The sequence below is a fragment of the Apus apus genome, chromosome 13 (assembly GCF_020740795.1).
Source record: "Apus apus isolate bApuApu2 chromosome 13, bApuApu2.pri.cur, whole genome shotgun sequence".
NCBI lineage: Eukaryota > Metazoa > Chordata > Aves > Apodiformes > Apodidae > Apus > Apus apus.
Window position 1 is genome coordinate 4,377,913 of NC_067294.1, and position 18,539 is coordinate 4,396,451.

At 37.7% G+C, this 18,539-nt stretch overlaps 1 protein-coding gene across 3 annotated transcripts in view; it reads right to left on the reverse strand.

Moving 5' to 3' along the window:
* The window catches only part of FAM13B (family with sequence similarity 13 member B), a 49,997-nt gene that overhangs the window by 27,414 nt on the left and 4,044 nt on the right, over positions 1-18,539 (reverse strand). For all 3 annotated transcript variants that reach the window (XM_051630986.1, XM_051630984.1, XM_051630985.1), the window contains exons 2-7: positions 11,877-12,043; positions 11,147-11,337; positions 10,483-10,695; positions 6,588-6,765; positions 5,839-5,983; positions 3,250-3,407 (exon numbers count right to left, since the gene is read on the reverse strand). In XM_051630986.1, coding sequence (XP_051486946.1) covers positions 3,250-3,407; positions 5,839-5,983; positions 6,588-6,765; positions 10,483-10,695; positions 11,147-11,303 — 851 coding nt within the window. In that variant the 5' untranslated portion in view covers positions 11,304-11,337; positions 11,877-12,043. The remainder of the gene's footprint in view (positions 1-3,249; positions 3,408-5,838; positions 5,984-6,587; positions 6,766-10,482; positions 10,696-11,146; positions 11,338-11,876; positions 12,044-18,539) is intronic.

Here is an 18,539-nt window from a genome sequence, read left to right on the forward strand (position 1 = left end):
TGTCAAAGAGAGTGCTGAACTAAAACAAGAATATATTTCCTAGCAATTTAAGCAGTATTCCTATTAGGTTAGCCTTACAATATATACATTTTGTCTCTCTTTGCTGTTTTTTATATTGCTGCCTTTCTCTCACTGATCAGAGCTAAGAGTTAACAAAAAACATCAAAAAGCAGCTCACCCTTGCCTCACCTTTGATAGACAAATCAAACTGTTTACAGAACCAACTACTTTTCATATCTCATATTTTTACACATATAATTTTGAAAAGCCCAAAGGACATATCAAGAGGGTTTTTTTATATTAGGCGTCGGACTAATAATATTTAAGATGACCAGCAAAAAGTAAAGCAAATACTGCTTGGCAAAGCACAGGGATGAAAAATTTGGAATAACGACAGAGAAGGATTCCAAAGTGATTATTTCAACATCACATTCAGCTGCCATGCTGAGTCAGTAACTCTTTTCTCTGGAAGTCAGGACAGCAAACCCAGAAGAGCCCTGCTGAAAAGGCTTCTGATAACGGAGAATACAATGTTTCCTGTACATACACAGTGTCAATTTGTGTGCAACAAATGCTGTCCGATTCCAGAACTGGCTTAAAGACCAACAGGTTTAGTTAAAATACCATTTTCAAGCAGCCACTAAATCAAACGGCATTAATGATTATCCACATTCTCATTGGATCTCTTTCTAACTCAAAGTCAAATTAACACCATGCAGAGCATGAAGGTCATACACTTCAGAATGAACAGAGTGAGCAAAGAAAAAAGGTATTGAGCAAAATCATAACAAAACTTTAACATGCAGAACATGCAACCTCAGTGTTATCTTTCTCTGCACAGAAACCAAAATATGGAGATATTTGGTTCTCAAAATCTGACACCAAAGAGGCAACAAAACTCCACGTTAAGGAAATGCAAGAATCACGTTTAAGATCTACTTCTCCACCTTCTCCCTTCATAAGCTGTTGCTGGCCCTATGCCAAGAAAAACATCCTGATAAACCTGCATTAACATTTGCCCTTTTTTTTCATCAAGAAACTAAAACAAAAGGCCATTAAATGCATAATACGAAAGCCTTTACATTTGGAAAAATATTTACATTATTTATAGTGGTTGAAAGTTTAATAAAGAATACTTTCTTATTCTCTGTATTATTATTTTTTTTCAAATGTTTCCTGCAGTTGTTCTGGTTTTACTGTCAAAATTCTCTTCCTTCTTCTGCAGGATTCCTTCTTATCCTTCCCCACAAATTATGTGAACTGCCAACCATAATTAATGCCTATTAATTTATAATTTACCCCAAACACTGAGTAAAAATGTTTTTCTCTTCAGGCTACCCAATTTAAACTCTCAAACACGTTGAGTTTGTCACTGCTACCGTGTTCACACATTCCACAAGCAAGTAAATACCTGTGAACAGTTAAATTGCTTTAGAACTTGAATTGGAAGAAGAAGTACTTTTGTAGAAATTCTAATTGCAGCAACCTTTTAAATTTAATTCAAACTAAAATTAAACAGCTCGACTGCTGACAAGGATAATTATTAAAATATAATTTAAATTACAAAACAGAACTACGTTTCTCTCATTACTTTGTATTTTACAAATTCTTGCACTGAAGTAAAAAAGCAGCTGAACAGATTTCAACCCAAAATCCACATTCTTGGGACTACTCAGTTTTAGGCAGTAAACTTCCTTGTGATTTCCCCTGGATTTCTTCTGCTTTTGGTCACACTTTTATTACAGATTCTTCCTTAACCCTCCCTACAAGTTCTTACATGCAATGCCCACACCTAAGACATGCTGTAGAGCTAAGGAAACTACAAGTAAAGCAGTCTTAAAAATTAAAACATGTGTACCACAAACAAGTGAAACATAAACCCATGCATTACAAGCAAGTGCAAATAAGCTCTCAATAGAAGCACCATTTTAAGTTAATGTAAATCCTTTATGAGGATTGTTCTTAATTAAAAGCTGCCTCCCACTCCGATACTCCTGCCTGTATTACACACTTAGCAACTTCTAATCTTGCTCACAGTTCTCTACCACCAGAGCACATCCAAACAGATCCCTCTCCAGAGTCTGGCTCTTAGGCAGGCCACACAGGTCCCTCCAGCTCCAGCAGCCCTTATACCTGTTCAGACAATGCCAGACCTTGGCTTCCTAGGCATTTTTATAACAACTTGTTCTAGAATGCAGTTAAATTAAACCTCAACTTGTGTAGGGTGCCAGTCATGTCACTTCTACATTGATATAATAAACATCAGCCTCTGAGAAATTTAGTTGGCAGAGTTTAAATTAACTGAAAGAGAATCTTCAGATGTTTTACATATATATTAACAAGTGAACTTTCACAGAACAGGGTACCCAGAGCCTTCTCTTCAACACTAATTAAGGAGACTTTCTGGACCCTCCAATCGAGTTTTTTTTACAAGCAATCCATTCTACAAAGCCTAATGTACAACCTTACAAAATGCCACCTTTAAAGTGCTTAAAATGTCCTCCACATTGGTCCTACTAAATGCCTTCCTAGAATGTCTAAATTACTACCTAAAAATCATTAACAGTCAATATTATCTCAATTGTTCCCCATTGTCCTTTTGACCATATATAGTTCTTCTTTGCCTGTGGTGTCTTCTCTCTCCAGAGTATTTTCAGGCAGCAAGCACACCTACAGAGTCTTCATTACAATTGTTTATGAAATGCATTCCAAAGTACTCAACTGACTAAGAAAATGCTCTCCTCATTTAACACCTGACCAAAATAGGCATAAAAAAACCCTGGACAAACAAATTCTCACAAGTTTAGAAACAAATTAGGGTCATGTAAGGACACATCATTGCTCACTGGCATGTGACAATAATCCTAGGACTTCCCACTGAAAGGGCGTGGTGGAAAGATGGCACAGAATGGGTTTGCACCTACCAATATTCAGATACTTTTTGTATTTCTGCTACACAATTTACTCTTTAAATACCACTTCACAGTTCACTTAAATATGCCCTTTTTCCTTTTTTCTGCATAAATCACCACAGTTAATCCCATCTGAGTTCTACTGGCACTTCTCTTGCAAATTTGGGAACAGTTCTTTTATCCCGTATTTTACAACCACAAGAACTGTACCTACTTCCTAAAGCTTTAGTTTTTAGACACCACCACTTCTGTCAAAAACCTGACAGCTTCTCTCTCTCATACAGCACAGACTGTACTCTAAACTGTAAAGCTGAACTCCAAAGCAGAAACACGTTACCTTGTTGATGCTGTAACACTCCTGGAATCCGACAGACTCCCTGTCATATCTAAATGCACCACAGCTGGCCTTTCAACAGGTTTCTCCGTGCCATCTTCTGGAATTTCTTCAGGCTGCTCAAGCTTTACATCTTCCTCCTCTTCCAAGAGATCATTTATCTAATAAAAAACATTTATTTGCAATTAATGGCTTGAAAAGTTCTTTTAAGAGGTCCAAGGAATTAAAAGAGCATGAGAGATATAAAAACATACTTGTCATTTTTCAATTTTAGAAAAGCAGGCACATTATACTTGCTTCTTTGTAAAATCATATATTGCATATCATTAAAAAGCTACATAACCCCTTTGAAACACTGGACAAAAACTGAAGAGAGAAGCACCTTTGATGCAGTAAATTTACAGAAGCAGAATCATGAAACATCAAAAGCTCGGCCACACTGAGGTCAAGAGGCACAGACATTTTCTTCTTCTATGTATAAAACAGGGACAGGCCTTATTCATACACGTGAAGCAGTTTCAAACCCTTCTATGAAAGGCAACATACAAGTCTAAGAACCCAAACTTTAAAGTACTAAATGCATTCTTACACAGGCAAACGTAATAGCAAGAGTATTGCAAAGTTTCTACCTCTCATTTGTTTCCAGACACAGATTCTGTTTTTACTGAAGCAGTAAAATAAAGCATCAAATAATAGAACCTGACAACTCAATATAGCCACCTTCATTTCTTAAAAAGCAACTATGTCTGGAACATAAAGAGGTAAATGCAACATAGTGCCTGTTTGATTTGCAAAGCCCCTCTGCACTGGATTACTGATGTCTCAAACCTGCAAACCCAAAAAATATAGTTGCAGCAGCTACCTCAAGAAAATACGTCTGTCACATGAGTATAAACCAAAATCACTGAATTAAGAAAACTGAAAACTCTGGAAGTTTAAGACTACACAGAAAGGAGACAGGAGGTGTTTGTCTATTTTTAAAAGACATACAAAGTGTTACAAAGCACTACATTTGAGGTAAGAAACGTATTTATCCTTAACTTTCCTCTCTGATTGCAAAGGCATGTGCCAGTGAACCAAGGGAAAGCCCACCCGCACAGGCAGCTGAAGTGGAGCTGCAGCCAGAGGGGACAGCGTCTCTTCTGCACACCCGCCGGGAGGGAGCAGGACCCAGCAGAAGCGCACTGTTGACATCTGGTGGAGACACCACGGAATGAAAGGGACACCCCACCAGGCCTCAAATTCAGGGGGAACAAACCAAACCAACAAAAAATAAAAACAAAACCACACATCACACAGACTGTTACGCCTGGGAAACCCTTTGCTAAAACGCATCATGCCCACAGACAAGCCAGTCATTTCAAAGCACAGACCAACTCACTACATCCCAAAGATGACAGGCCCCAGCCTGCAGTCGCAGAACTTCCAGCCCAGCTTTGTTTAACAGCTTCCTGCACGCAGCAGGGCTTTGTCAGTTCTCAGCACTAGACATTTCTACAAATTGCTGATGAGACAGCAAACACTGCAAAACTGCAGCCCTTCGCTAGAAGAGCTAGCAGAGGAGCTGCTCAAACCCGAACTTGCTGCTCTCACTTGGCAGAGCAGATCAATGGGTGAGGGGTCCACCGCAGTGAAGAGGAAGCCATCAGCTGCCCCAGTACTTGCCTTACCTGTCTTGCTAGGAGGGGTTCCAGGAGAGTTGGGCTTTAAAAATTTAGTATTTCTTGTTGCCTTCCTTAGCAACTGGTTATTTACCCTTTTTCCTCTTTAAACAAAATATATCATTTCTTAAGCCAGCTGAACATATGAAAATACGTGTTACACCTTTCCATATTTCTGAGGAAAGGTTCATGAACCTGGATGTGATAATACTAAGGTATCCCGTGCATTACCACTTCTATACCACAACGTGTTAGAATAAAAGCATTTGCCAAAAGAATGAAGTTGTACCACAATACAACATTTTCATTTCCCCAACAACTCTCCATCTCTAACTTATTCCAGCATTACATGGTATTTTACTTCACAAAGTTGAATCTGTTGTGAGGAAAGGCAGAAGAGTCCATCACTCACATGGAGAGGTGAATCTGGCAATCATAGAATCACAGAATGGTTTGGATTGGAAGGGACCTTAAGGATCCTCTAGTTTAAACCCCCGTGCATAGGCAGGAACACCTCCCACTAGACCCCAAGCCCCATCCAACCTGCCCTTGAACACTTCCAGCAATGGGGCAGCCATAGCTTCTCTGGGCAACCAGTGCCAGCCTCTCACTCACAATAAAGGACTTATTCCTAATATCTAATCTAAATCTCCCCTCTTCCAGTTTGAAACTGTTCCCCCCTTTCTACATGCCCTTGTAAAAAGCCCCTCTCCACCTCTTTTGTGGGCCTCCCCAGTTCTGACGGATGTCAATTTCACAAGCACACCAATGCTAAGAAAACACATTTCAGGCAATACCTGGTTTTGTCAGTTTGCAAGAAACAACTGAAAGGCAGAGTGAAGAAAATTGTATTTCAACATATTTTTCATAAACAGAGACGTGCATAACACATACTTAAGTGCTAATATATCGCCACTTAAAATAGTCTTACCTGCTCAGTTATTGAGCTTAAATCATTAGTAGATGAAAAATCTTCCTCTTCATTTTCAAAGAATTCATAGTAGTTCTCCAGAAGTCCCGCCATTATTCTGCTAACTATTTCTTGTTCTTTCAGATCCTCCACATCTGTATAAATGCTAAAGATTTCAATACTGATTTAGTTTAAAAATCTAAATCCAACTCTTTCTACAAAGAACTCCTGTGAATGACTTCTCTGACTAAGGGCTACACTTGACCCAATTATCCCTTGTCTATTCTGAACACACAGAATGTTAAGCTTACCTTCACACTACTGCATGATCAACTTTGGACTAGTTTCTATTTAAAAGCGAAGTAACAACTATTTAGTCAATTAACTTTTCATGAGGCATATTTAAAATCAAAGTATTTCCCACAGAGAAGAAACCCAAGTATACGTTTGTAATTTAACAGCTTTCTCACTACTGTGTGATCTCACACACTAACTCTAAAAAGTGTGAATCTCAGTATAATTAAAGCAATGCAACAACAAATTAGTGGCTTCTAATGCCATAGCTCATAGATTAGCTCTTGTTTAGGTCAAGAATTGTAAGACAAAACTGGGATGAGGGAGTAGGGTGGAAAACAAAGACATTACCCAAAACATACTGTGTACTTGCTGGTGTTACTTACTCATGGACTAAGAAAGAAAGTCTTTAGACTACAGATGTACACTGTCAAATTGACAGAAAAACACAGTTTGAACTTTTACAGCTAACTTACTGAAAAACATCCGGGCCAAAGACTGCAGCTAAGGAACTTGCCGACCAGATTTCTTCATGATGTGATGCTACATTAGCTAAAAATTTACACAGAAACTTTAACAAACTGTAATTAACCGGTGGAAGCTGTTGCAGGAGGAACCTCAACTTCCTTCCAAATTCATCTTCATTATTATAATCTGAAAAATGCAAAAAAAAAAAAAAAAATTTAATCACAGAAATAAAACACTTGCTTTTTCACATTTGATGATCAACTTTCTGACTCTGACAACAATTACGTACTTCTGGAGTACAATTAATTTGGTCAGACCACAGCCTAAAGTGTCAGAATTTGACTTATATTTGTTTGGTCGTACTAAAGTTCTCCATGGAAAAAGGGCAAAAAACCCCCAATCTCAAACACTGAAGGGTCCAGCCTGAAGAGCATTTACAGTGGTAGTACTTCATAACAGTATTTGTCCCAGCATCTCATCCTCTCATTTCAGTCTCTGGATTAGTCTCTTCCTCTCTGATCTCTCCAAAAAAGGGTGGTAACTCATTTTCTATGCCATCACTCTTCTTCACTGATGTCAGAGGTTTTGGGGGGTGGGCAAGAGGCAGGGGACCATTAAAAAACCCCTCCCCAGGCTTTATTCCATAGCACAGTACCTTCAGATTACTTTCCTAATGATAAATTGAACTATAAATTTAAATTTATTCTATGAAGCAGAAATTCATAACCTAAACCAATGATTTCCATTATATTCTCCTCTGCAAGTCCCATCAGTACCTTCCAGCATGTTTTCTCCAATCAGTGCTCACTCAGGTTTCTGATAACTTAGAGCTAGCTTCTCTGTATCCTTTCCTTTTACCACTGTTATAAAACAATTGCTTGGCAGAAGAGCTCTACAGCAGCAACAGCTCCAGAGACAGCAAGCTAACTTAAAAGTAAGTTAAATTCTCCCCATTTCAGATGAGCTAACCACTTTGTCACTTTTTCCTCTACAAGCTTCCCATTCTCAACACTCGACTTCCTCTTGTGATACTTAACTGATGAACACAAGCAATCTCAATGCAATCATTCTAACACAGACTTAGCCTGTAGCCTGCTGATTCAATTTCAGGCATGAAAAAGGGTCACCATAAAACTTCCACACTATCACTCTACATGCAACTATAACCTTCAAAGCATCTCCCCATAAATCTCTGTTATGTTATCAGCCCTATAGGCAACACAGTTCAAAGAGTTTACAATTGTTTGTACCTTACCGAGAAATTCCATATAAAGGAAGTGTCAGGAAAGCAAAACAGGAGAAAAATTCATACTAACAGACCTCCCCTTCTTCCTTAGACATTTTAAAACGCTTCTCAGATCAGTTAGAAAGGGAAAGGATGTTTGAAGATGATGAGCAGCAACTCTGTCTCTCTAGAAAAGAGAGCTGAGACATCCTAGTCCTTAATATCAAATCAAAGCAGTGAGTAAATTCCCTGTTGTGTCTGTGCAGTAAAACCAACAGGAACTGTGCAGGGCTTCATTTATGCAAAGTCAACATCTAGAGTATGTGAACACAGGTAACCAGGTGCAGGGAAGTAGTTCTCTCAACACAGTAACACTATCAAATAAATGTATTATTGTTAGTTTTTACTCTACAGATGTGTTTATGAAACAGAACAGCAAAAGAGAAAAATGTTTTCACAAAGCAGACCTTCAAAAAGAAAGACCAAGAGAGAGAGGTGATAGTCAGACAACACTGCACCTACACATACAGATGTTTTGTCTAAACCATCTGTCTTAAAATTTAGGTTCTAAACAACAGCCAGAGACCTAAAGTGAGAACCTGCTTATCTGTAACTCAAGTTCTCTGACAGAAAACCATGGATATACACTCCTGGGCCTAATGCACTGGGATCAAATTCACACTTCAATTACTGAAACCACTTGCCTTTGAGGAACCACCAGTAGGTCTGCACAGAAGGGGCCTCAAAAGATGTACATATGCCACACCTTTTTGTAAAATAAGTTCTTTAGAGAACTAAGCTTAAACTAACGACAGAGAAGGTCTGCTAAAAAGGCAAATACCAGAAGTAACATATGGACCCAAAATTACTACCACCTTCTGTATTTCTGTAATTCCTCCACCTAAAACGTGGTTCATGTTGTAATTCTGGAAACTAACAGAGATCTCTATCAGACAGTCAAAATAGCAAAAGGCAAAACCTGAGTAGAGGAAACTGAAACTCTAATTTTAGCATGAGGAAATAACATTTAAAAGTTAAGTGCTTTTATTTCCTTGTTAGAGATAACTTTAAATCTTTGTGAAATAAATTTGTTTTACACTTCAAAAGACAGCAAAGGCAATAAACTACAAGTTTAAGTGAAGCTTGTCTGCTTATTTAACAAAAGGGACCTAAAAGTGGATTTAAATGCTGAAGAACAGCTGTTTTTCCCAAAACAACCCATATGTAAATCCTTCTACAGATATCTACTTAAAGAAGGAAAAACTCCAATTTTCACATTATACTTTAGAAGTCATAGAAGGCAATTACATTGTCACAGCAACCGAGTGTACCTCTATTACTTATCCAGTCCTGATAGTAACACTGCAAATCAAGGTGCTCAGCAGTATTAGGCGAGCAACCAGCAGCATTCTGCATTACTGTCTTAACAATCCTTTTTATTTATCACCTTTTTCAGGAGGAAGAAAACCCAGCAACAGTCTATTAGCTACTTAGGTCCCAAGAACCATGACTTTAGCAAAGCAAGCCAAATAGCAGATATACCACTAATTACATTCCATGTCCCCTTCAGTTTCTCATTACTACACAGGGCAAACAAAGAAACAGAACATTAGTCTTAGCAACCTTCCCTAACCAGTAGCTTCTAAAAATTGTTTCCAAAGCAAGACTCTTCATTGTCTTACACCTCAGTGCTTAGCCTCTGCCCACCAACTATCCAGATAACCACTCCACATCCAAAGTTTGGATATACAGGCTGCCAAGGGAAGAAAACGAAGCAGCTTCACACTGCTGCAGATGACCCTCCAGTTCAGCACGTGGCAAACATGGCAGAACAGCACAGGAAAACTCTGCTATACTCACTCATAGTACGAACCAATTCCCATTCCAAACAAACAGGACTATCATCAGCATTATCAAGTTCTTACTTATTAGGAATAAACTCAACAACAAAAAACTAAATCAAACAAAAATGTGCATCTTACATAGCAAAACAAACCCAGCACTTTAAGTACAAAGTAACACTAGAAGACGAACGTAAATAAAACACTGTGCCAGCATATGGGTGTCAATTTGAAAGGGCAAGGTTTTGCAGTATATGAAATAACACGCTTAGAAACAATATGCTGATGACAGGTTTGTTTTTTTCCTCCTACAAATTTATTTTAAAGGGAAAAAATTCACAGTGGGAGTGCAAATACGACGTGAGTATAGGGCTGGAGATCTCTTCTCTAGTACACAAAAGTTTTTAAGTGCCATGGAAGCATAAGCAGAGTAAGTGAAATTCAGAGGAAGCAAGGCAAATGCATTCCCTAACACTTTTTAAGTAGCAGTGGTGGAAAAGTGTCCAACAACTTTGATTTCAGTGGCTTTGACCAGTGTCCCTGTATTCAAGCACAAGAACATGGAACATTCAGAATTAATCAGCACAATACGTCACAGCTTCACTACTTTCCTGCATGATGGATGAATTATGTTTCTGAATCTAGACTGAGTTTCCTAAAAAAATACCTATTTATTTAGGGGGTTTGTGCTACTAAAGGTATATTTGGATGCTTCTTGATGCACATCATTACACAAAACACCAAAGCAACCCTACTGCCACTATAAATCTCAAATTAACACTAGTTAAAATATGTAAAATAATAAAATCAAAACACTGAATCAAAAATAATTATTACCTTGAGAAAGTTGCATCAAATGTATATGCAAACTGCCTGGGATAACTGGCTCTGGAAGCTCTTGCAGAAAAAATCTAAGAAGGCTAATAGCTGAGGGTACATCTGCTTCTTTAACCAGGTCCACATCTTCTCCGTTATCGTATCGTTGCCGAAGCCACTCCACTGTCTCTGCATTCCCATTGACTTGAAAAAGTCCTTCTTGTTCCAGACCCCCTTAGACAGATAGAAGTTGCAAAAATAAACTTTTCAATCTAGTATGGACAAATATATTAGAACAGATGGATTATGAGATATGTGCAATTCATATACTGAATTAAAGACTTTCCAGACAATATTTTTGCAAGACTTCTGGCAGTCCTTTTGCCAGCAAACACTTGCTTATGCCCAGTTAAGAATACAGCTAAAAGTTTAATATTAGCAGTACCTAAAACACACCATTTCCTATGCAGTGCCCTACTGAGCTGACTGCATTAGTGTTAGCTAGAAAACAGTGGCAAGCAAACATAATAGGAGTAAAGAAAGGAACTGGGCATCACCCAAAAAAACCCCATATCATATTCAATTAAATATAAGTAAGGATACAAATACTCTTCAAAAACCACAATCTATTCTGTAAGAATAACAGTTACATATATTATTTAAAGGACAGCAAGATCATACATACCATGTTCCTCAATATAGTCCACAACATGGCGGACTATGAATGGAACCTCATTGTCTGGTTGCCCTTCTTGCTGCAGCTCATCAAGTGGAATTCCAAATATTTTGTTAGCAAGAACAGAGTTGCAGTTACTCAAGGAAGGGGAGGAGCTCTTCCTCATATCTTTTTGCAGCCAAAAATCAAAGCTGTCTTTTCTGTCAAATAAGAGGAATTAAAACCATATTTCAGTACACACCATTGATGTGTAACATAATGTGCATTAATTACCTAATGCAAATACTCTCCAGTCTCTCTCGATCAGTTCACTGATTTAATGAAAAATTTAGTTGCTCTGTTATACCATTCTTCCTATCAAGCTGAAACTCAAGCTTTACTGTCAAGTCTTTGCTTGATACAGGACCTAGACAGATAACAAAGGTATTACCAAAGGCAGCATAAGTCACTCAGTTAAACTGTTACTCTGTCAAAACCAAAATATTTCTTCTAGCAAAGAAGAAACTGTCTTTTCAAAATAAATAAGAAAAAGAAAACACACTCACTTAAACACAAGCAATCACTTTCACAGGATGGCACAGAGAACACAAAGTACATACTGTTAGTCAAAGCACTGCAACCTAAATTAATTCTCTGTTTACTAATGGCTGGATAAAATCAAATGGATTAGACACACTGAAATCTATAGTTCCTTTTATTTTTTTGTCCATGCACATGTGAAGTAGTTCAAGCAGCCTACCTCAGAGTACTTAAACAGCCGAGTTTGAAAAACGTTTTCTGCGCCAGCTGCCCTCACTGACCAAGCATTCTTTTGTCATTTATGGTTGTTTAAGATTATGGCAAAAGATCAGCCTGTAGTTCCTCATTGAAGAATAGCAGAACTCGATCAGTACTTCAGCAGTTAATCTGAAAATAAGGAAAATATTATTAGACCATCAAGTTTTCAACAGTTTTAAACTCAGTCATAAGTGTAAACATCACATTTGAGGAATTCTCCTTGTCAAAATAATCAGTCTCTTGCTCTGAACAAGAAAGGATAAAGACCAGATTAGTACGGCTCATGGCAGAGCATGCAAAAAACAAATCCCCTTTTTCACTTAGGAGTTAACCAATTTAAAGCAAAAGTTAGTGAGGAACATCTTAAGACTTAACCACTATTAAATAATTTTCAGACTCATTAATTCTTCTTCCAAAGAATCATGAAGTGTTCAGTAGGTTAGACACAAGTGTTTTACAGTACTTACCAAATTAAAACATTTAGTTGCTATACAGTTCTTAGAAGGATGTCAGGCACTGGATAACACAGTATCTCAAAGCAGCACAAAAATACCCCAAAGTCCTAACTAAGGTCAATCAGTTTTCAGTGGTAAAGATCATCTTTTCTATACAGCTCATTATGTGTCCTCACTGCCAAAGTCCAAGTGATCATCTGATCTGGTCACAGGAAGTAACTTCTCCTAAATCAGTCCCTAGAAACACCCACAACAAAGCATACGTAGTAAAATTTTGTGACTCATAATTTAAGATCAACATGAGAATTCAGCTGAAAGACTTCAGAAAAACACCTTCTCTTGTTCTCCAACATGGCTCTTGCTTCTACTGCACATCACAACAAATGAAGTTTATCTCCACTTTCAAAGTTCCAACAACATACTGCTCTCATTTCAGCACCAAAACGCCTGTCCAGTCATTAGCCTATGACACCAGAAATACAGAGTGCTTCCAATAGCTTGAATAAATAACACTTTCCTCCTCCCAATCCTCCCCCAACTGCACCCATGTGTTAAGGGAGCTGGCCATAAGCTCTCTACAAGACTGCTTCATCCTCCTCAAAAGTTTCTTGCATTGAGGCCTAGAGGAAAGAAGTATTTCAGGCTTACAAGTGTTTAAATTTTGCCTATCAATGTAAGCAATACTGACCAATATTCTTTCTTGTTCCTTGTCACCTGTCTCTATCAATTGTCTTGTACTACAAACAGGTTGTAAATCTGTTACGTGTCTCACACAAGTGGATCCTGGTCTGAGATCAGGACTCCAGGCGAGCTGACAACAGAAAATAAAGGGTTATATTCCAGTCAACAGGCTTTATTTTTTTTTTTAACCAATCATGTCAAAATCTGTCATTGTGTAATCTTGGTTACTAAAAGATGCTACCAGATTTCAACAGTGAAGCAGTTGCAATTCATGACTCTCCTATAATTTATGAAGACACTGCCCAGCAATTTTTTCTTATTACTTAAGGGATTGTCAACATAATCTTTGCATGCAAGTAGATTTCAATCAACCCCAACCTATCATGCAATTTTTAAAAGATGAAGATGCACACCGTCCATTTTCTCAAGTTCTACCAAGGTAAATCTATCCACAGTGAACCAGAAAGACTCCTGGCAGCCAACCGTGGGGATAATGGAAGCTGGGGAAAGAAAAAACATCTTTGATGGATCTGCCACAACACTCCAGGCTGTCTTGCTAAAACAAACAAACAAACCATCAAAACAAACATCACCTAATAAAAAGAGCAAATTAGAAGCAACCTCTTCTTTATACTTTAACACCAAATGAACAATCCCGCAGTCCAGCTTTCTTAGCAAAGATAACTGGGCTTAGTTAGCTGACATAAAAGCACAGCCACTGTTACCAAGTGCTGCAGACAAATAGGATACCTGAACATTCATTTCATTCAGGAGACACGAAAAAAGAAAGACTTCTGTTTTAACTAGCTTGGCAGTGTAGCAATGAAGTTGAAGCAGCCCGGTTGTCTCATTGTTAGAGCAAAACCGGATTTACAACCTAAGCTTATACTTGAAACAAAGTTTAATGTGGCCTATCATCACCTAGGAAGAATTACTGAAAGCCTAATTTTCACTTTCTCAGATGCACACATCCTTACATACACACACTCCAATACAGGATTACACAAACCACTTTCTTTTCAGACCACTTAAGCCTTTTCCGTTTTAGTACAGGCTTTAGTGTAATCTTCACAGGCTGTGATACAATGCATCTAGTACTTATCAAGTCTAAAAAAAAAGCTAGAAACGTTTTTTAAAAGTAACCTTGACTTCCTGTAAGTTTTATTTCCTGTTATTTCCAACATTGTAAAACTAAGGATAGGCTCAGAACCTGTTAATAATTAAATATATCTCCACATTTCACAGTGATCAACAGCCTTCCCACTTGCCCTCCCTGACACAGGATATACACCACTTGAATGCAGACACGTATAAAAGCCAAGATATATCAATTTCAGATTTCTAGAATCTTTCACAAAAGCTAAGCAATACTGGGTTGTTTTTTTTTTTTTTTATTCAGCCATGATCGAACATTGCAGAAAACAGGAGCTAACCCATTTAGTCAACTATTCCTACTTCTGTTCATATTATCCTGACCCTTTTGAGCATGAGCTTCCCCCTCCCAGTTTCACAACCTACGTGCTTCGCAAGAGAAACACGGCAGTCTTTTAAAAATACAAGTTTATGCTTTATTATACATACTCTGGTTCCATCTTTCTCAATTTACCCCCCATTACTACAAATGTTTACAAAGACACTTAAGCTACACCACTGTTCCACAAAACTTTACACAGAACACTAAAAACACACCTTACTGGCACCACATATTACAGCACAATTTTACAAGCGACTGAAAAAACCCACTCTATGTCCTATGCAACATCTTGAGCCCAAGCACCTTAAATGACTCTGTATTGTGTATTTCAGTGCTCTCATCTGTCATAAGCAATCAAGAAAACAAAACCTATTTTTTGGCATTTTTGCTTTGGGTGTGTTTTTCTTCATTTTAAGTAAGGCAAGTAGGTCATACAGGCTGCTGGGAAAACAGTGCCAAGAGTTTCATTCTGCCATCAGAATAGCATTCACTTATCTTGGCAACTGGAGAAGAATTCACACCCACATGTGAAATGCCACTAAAGAAAACACAGAATACATGGCTAACTGTTAATATTTGAGGAATATATATGAAAAAGTTTAGACCTAAATTTGGTTCAGCTTTTACCATACTATCGTTTTAAATTAAAGTCCTCAGAGTTCCACCACCTGTCCTTAAAGGAATGAAAAAGCAAGAAGTAAAAACGTAACAAACACAAAAGGCTACAAACTTGAAACCATGCCATAGGAATGAAAACATTAATTCTCAAGTAGAATTTCTGCCACAAGTCTCAACTATTTAAGCAATTCTTTTATTTGCTTGTTTTATCTAGGAAGAAATTCATACCATCCGTGGAGCCAAAACCCAAGCAAAGCAGTGACTGTCTGCTCTGTTTTTACTGTATTACTTTGTGGGATTAGCAGGCACCACCACTGATTTTATGGTAACATATGAAAAGTAAAAACTGAAGGTAAGATTTTTAGATAGGAAATTTTAAAAGCGTTCTAGGGCAAGAAATGTACTTGTCCCTACTTCTTGGGAAATACACCTCAAGTTTAGGCTTTGGCTCGTCCAGTGCATGGTGCTGTTATAGTGGGAGCCACCCACGTGCCTGCACACAAGGTCCTGCAGAACACGGACACATCCTCTGGTGAAAGGAGGATCAAGGCTCATTTCCGCAGTACAAGGAGATTGATTTACCAACAGAATTCCACCACGACATTAAGGTGTCTCAAAGTTTTTAATTTCTTGTTCTATATCTGATAAACAAAAATAATTTATTATGTTACTTATATGATATAGCAAACATAATTTGAAATCCAAATAAAGGATAAATCTTGGGTTTTAGCTACGTTTGAAATGTTCAAAGTTGTAAGAGATTTGAAGAATTTCCAAACAATGGCCTAAACTAATGACAAAGATTCCAACCTGGAATCACAGCAACTTTCCTCCTGTAATGACATCACCCAGAGCTGGCTGCCAGGTGTGAGCAGAAGCAAGGCTGGGAAACCTGTGTACCAGCTCGCTGTGGAACATACAGCCCCATTTGCCAACTGCTGCCCTACACACTGTGCCATTCCTGTTTCTGAAAGAATGGCAACCAGCACGCTCCTTTTTTCCCCCTCCCCTTTTCATCAAGATAAAAGGAAACAGGTTTTTTAAAAAAGTACTACCACAATCATAACATCGGGCACTAACATTATTTTTATGCCATTTGTACACTCGAATTACTGTTAACATTACAAATAGCTGAAAAGCTTTTGGGCAGAAGAGCCTTTGCTCACCTGATTTTCCCATTTTTTCAGCTAACAAGTAAAAAGACATTTTGCTCATTTGAATTAATCCAGTCAAAATTGAAAAGATGGCCAAGTTGGGGCAGGGGACACAGTTTTGAGGAAAGAAAAAGAAACCAAACCAAAACCTGAAAAAAAAACCCACCCCAAGCTTTAGGCAAATAAGGGGAACACTACCACAAAGTCAGGACACTGAAAAGGACAAATGATACTTGTCTCAAGAGCACAGTTAAAATCATGCAGAGCTGAGCAAGTGTGTGAACATGAAGAGACACAGAATATTCCCCATGAATAAAGAATAAACAACTTCAAAGGTACATTTATGTACTTATGAATAGATTTCAGTAGTTGAAACAAAAATCACATTAAGAAGTTTTAAAACCAGCAAGATTAGCTTAAAAGAGATTTTTAAAGCAAGATTTCCTCTTTTTGACTGTCAGTGAAATTAACTATGAAAAGGCAAAGTCTAGACTGGCAAATCTGGAAATCTGGACTTAGCTCAGTTCTTATTGAAATTTAACAAGCTGGTCTCCTTAAGAATACATTCCCCATCCCCATAAAGGCACTATGTTTTAAAATAAACTACAGAATTTAACTTGCAGTGTTGACAGAAACCATGGTAGAATAAGTGTCTTTTCAAGCAGATGCAGCGTTCCTGCTCCCCTCATCTTAGTGCTGTTATTAACCCTTCACTGACATGTTTGATTTCTGGATAAAGAGCAATCGAAAGGAGACAAGTGTGTTGCAGTCTTACACACAATCATAAAAGGAGTCAGCAGACGCATGAAACACCAAGTTTTTCATTAATAAGCCCACTACTTGCACGTATCCCTTCACATGTGTACTCTTCTCACATACAAAAAAAACTCAGCTCTAGCTGATATTCTCCATCATCTGCCACTAGCCCTCCTGAGACAGCCTCAGGAAATAACCAACTGACAGAACAGTGGTTACACTGACAAAGTAAATGAAAGCACAAAAAAATACATCAGATTCAGCAGAATACAATTGTAATGCAATTTTTGTTTCCTGGAAATGCAGTAGCAAGCCTTATAACTTACAAATTAGAAGAATTCAAATTAAGTCTTTTATGTCGTTACCATGGAAGAAAAGCAACAAAACAACTCATGAAAGCTAATCTGAAAAATATATTACTAAAATTGATAGAATTTTGGATTTTATTTTTAAAATTCAGCCAAGACATCACAGTATTGAGTAGTATTTATATTCCAGCCATTAAAGTTTAGTCTACAATTTCAGCTGAGAGGAACTGGTAACACTTTCTCTGGAAAAGCCCATCATCAAATACAGATCTCCATGAGAGGCATATCCACTGTACAGAAAAATGGACAGGAGTTAGAGTAAATGCAAAATTTAGGAAAAAAACCTACAAAACTTCAAATCTTAAGAAGCAAATTCAGCATTTAGCATCTGCATTGCAATAACATTAGTAAAGCCTCAAATATAGTGATTGTTTTAAGCAACACTCTGTAAAATTTCACATTTTAAAAGCACAAGCTGAGAGACCACCAAAACGTTGGCTGATTTTCAATTGTTTTGATATGCAAAGTAACATGTTACATTCACTTACTAGTTAAAATCCAATGGATTTTTAACAGCATTACTGCAACTCATAATCTTCCTACAGCTATACTGTAAGGAAGAGGAACTAAAAACCATCCTCAGTACCAGAAGAAAGATGTTTGCTCACTGCTTCACACCCACCACTGAACACTGCCAGATTTGCTCTCAGCTGCCAATGCACATGTGCAGATTTATAAAGGAACTTCCTGCATGCACAGATCCCATCACATTCTTAACAACAGTAGTTAATAAATAAAAAGGCTTTTGTATCTTGTGCAACAGCTAATTATATTCATCCAACTTGCCTCCCCCCACAGCAAAGCTGTACTGCACCAACCGCACACACAAGTGTCACTGCCACTACATCAGGCAGTAAGGAAGTGCAATGGCATTACTAAAGTACAGTAAGGTAACAGAAATTATCAGTAAAATTATGCAACTTGAGAGGTTCATGTTATAAAACCACAGCAGCTTAACAATTGTCACTGCTCTTAAGACAGACTTTGGAACACAAGTTTAAGAAACTCAAACCTCAAAGAAACTGAAAAAGCAAACTATAAATATATAATGCACTTAATTTATTATACATAAGTTATCATATTACATATATTTATCATCAGCGTGCTTCTCTCCCTCCT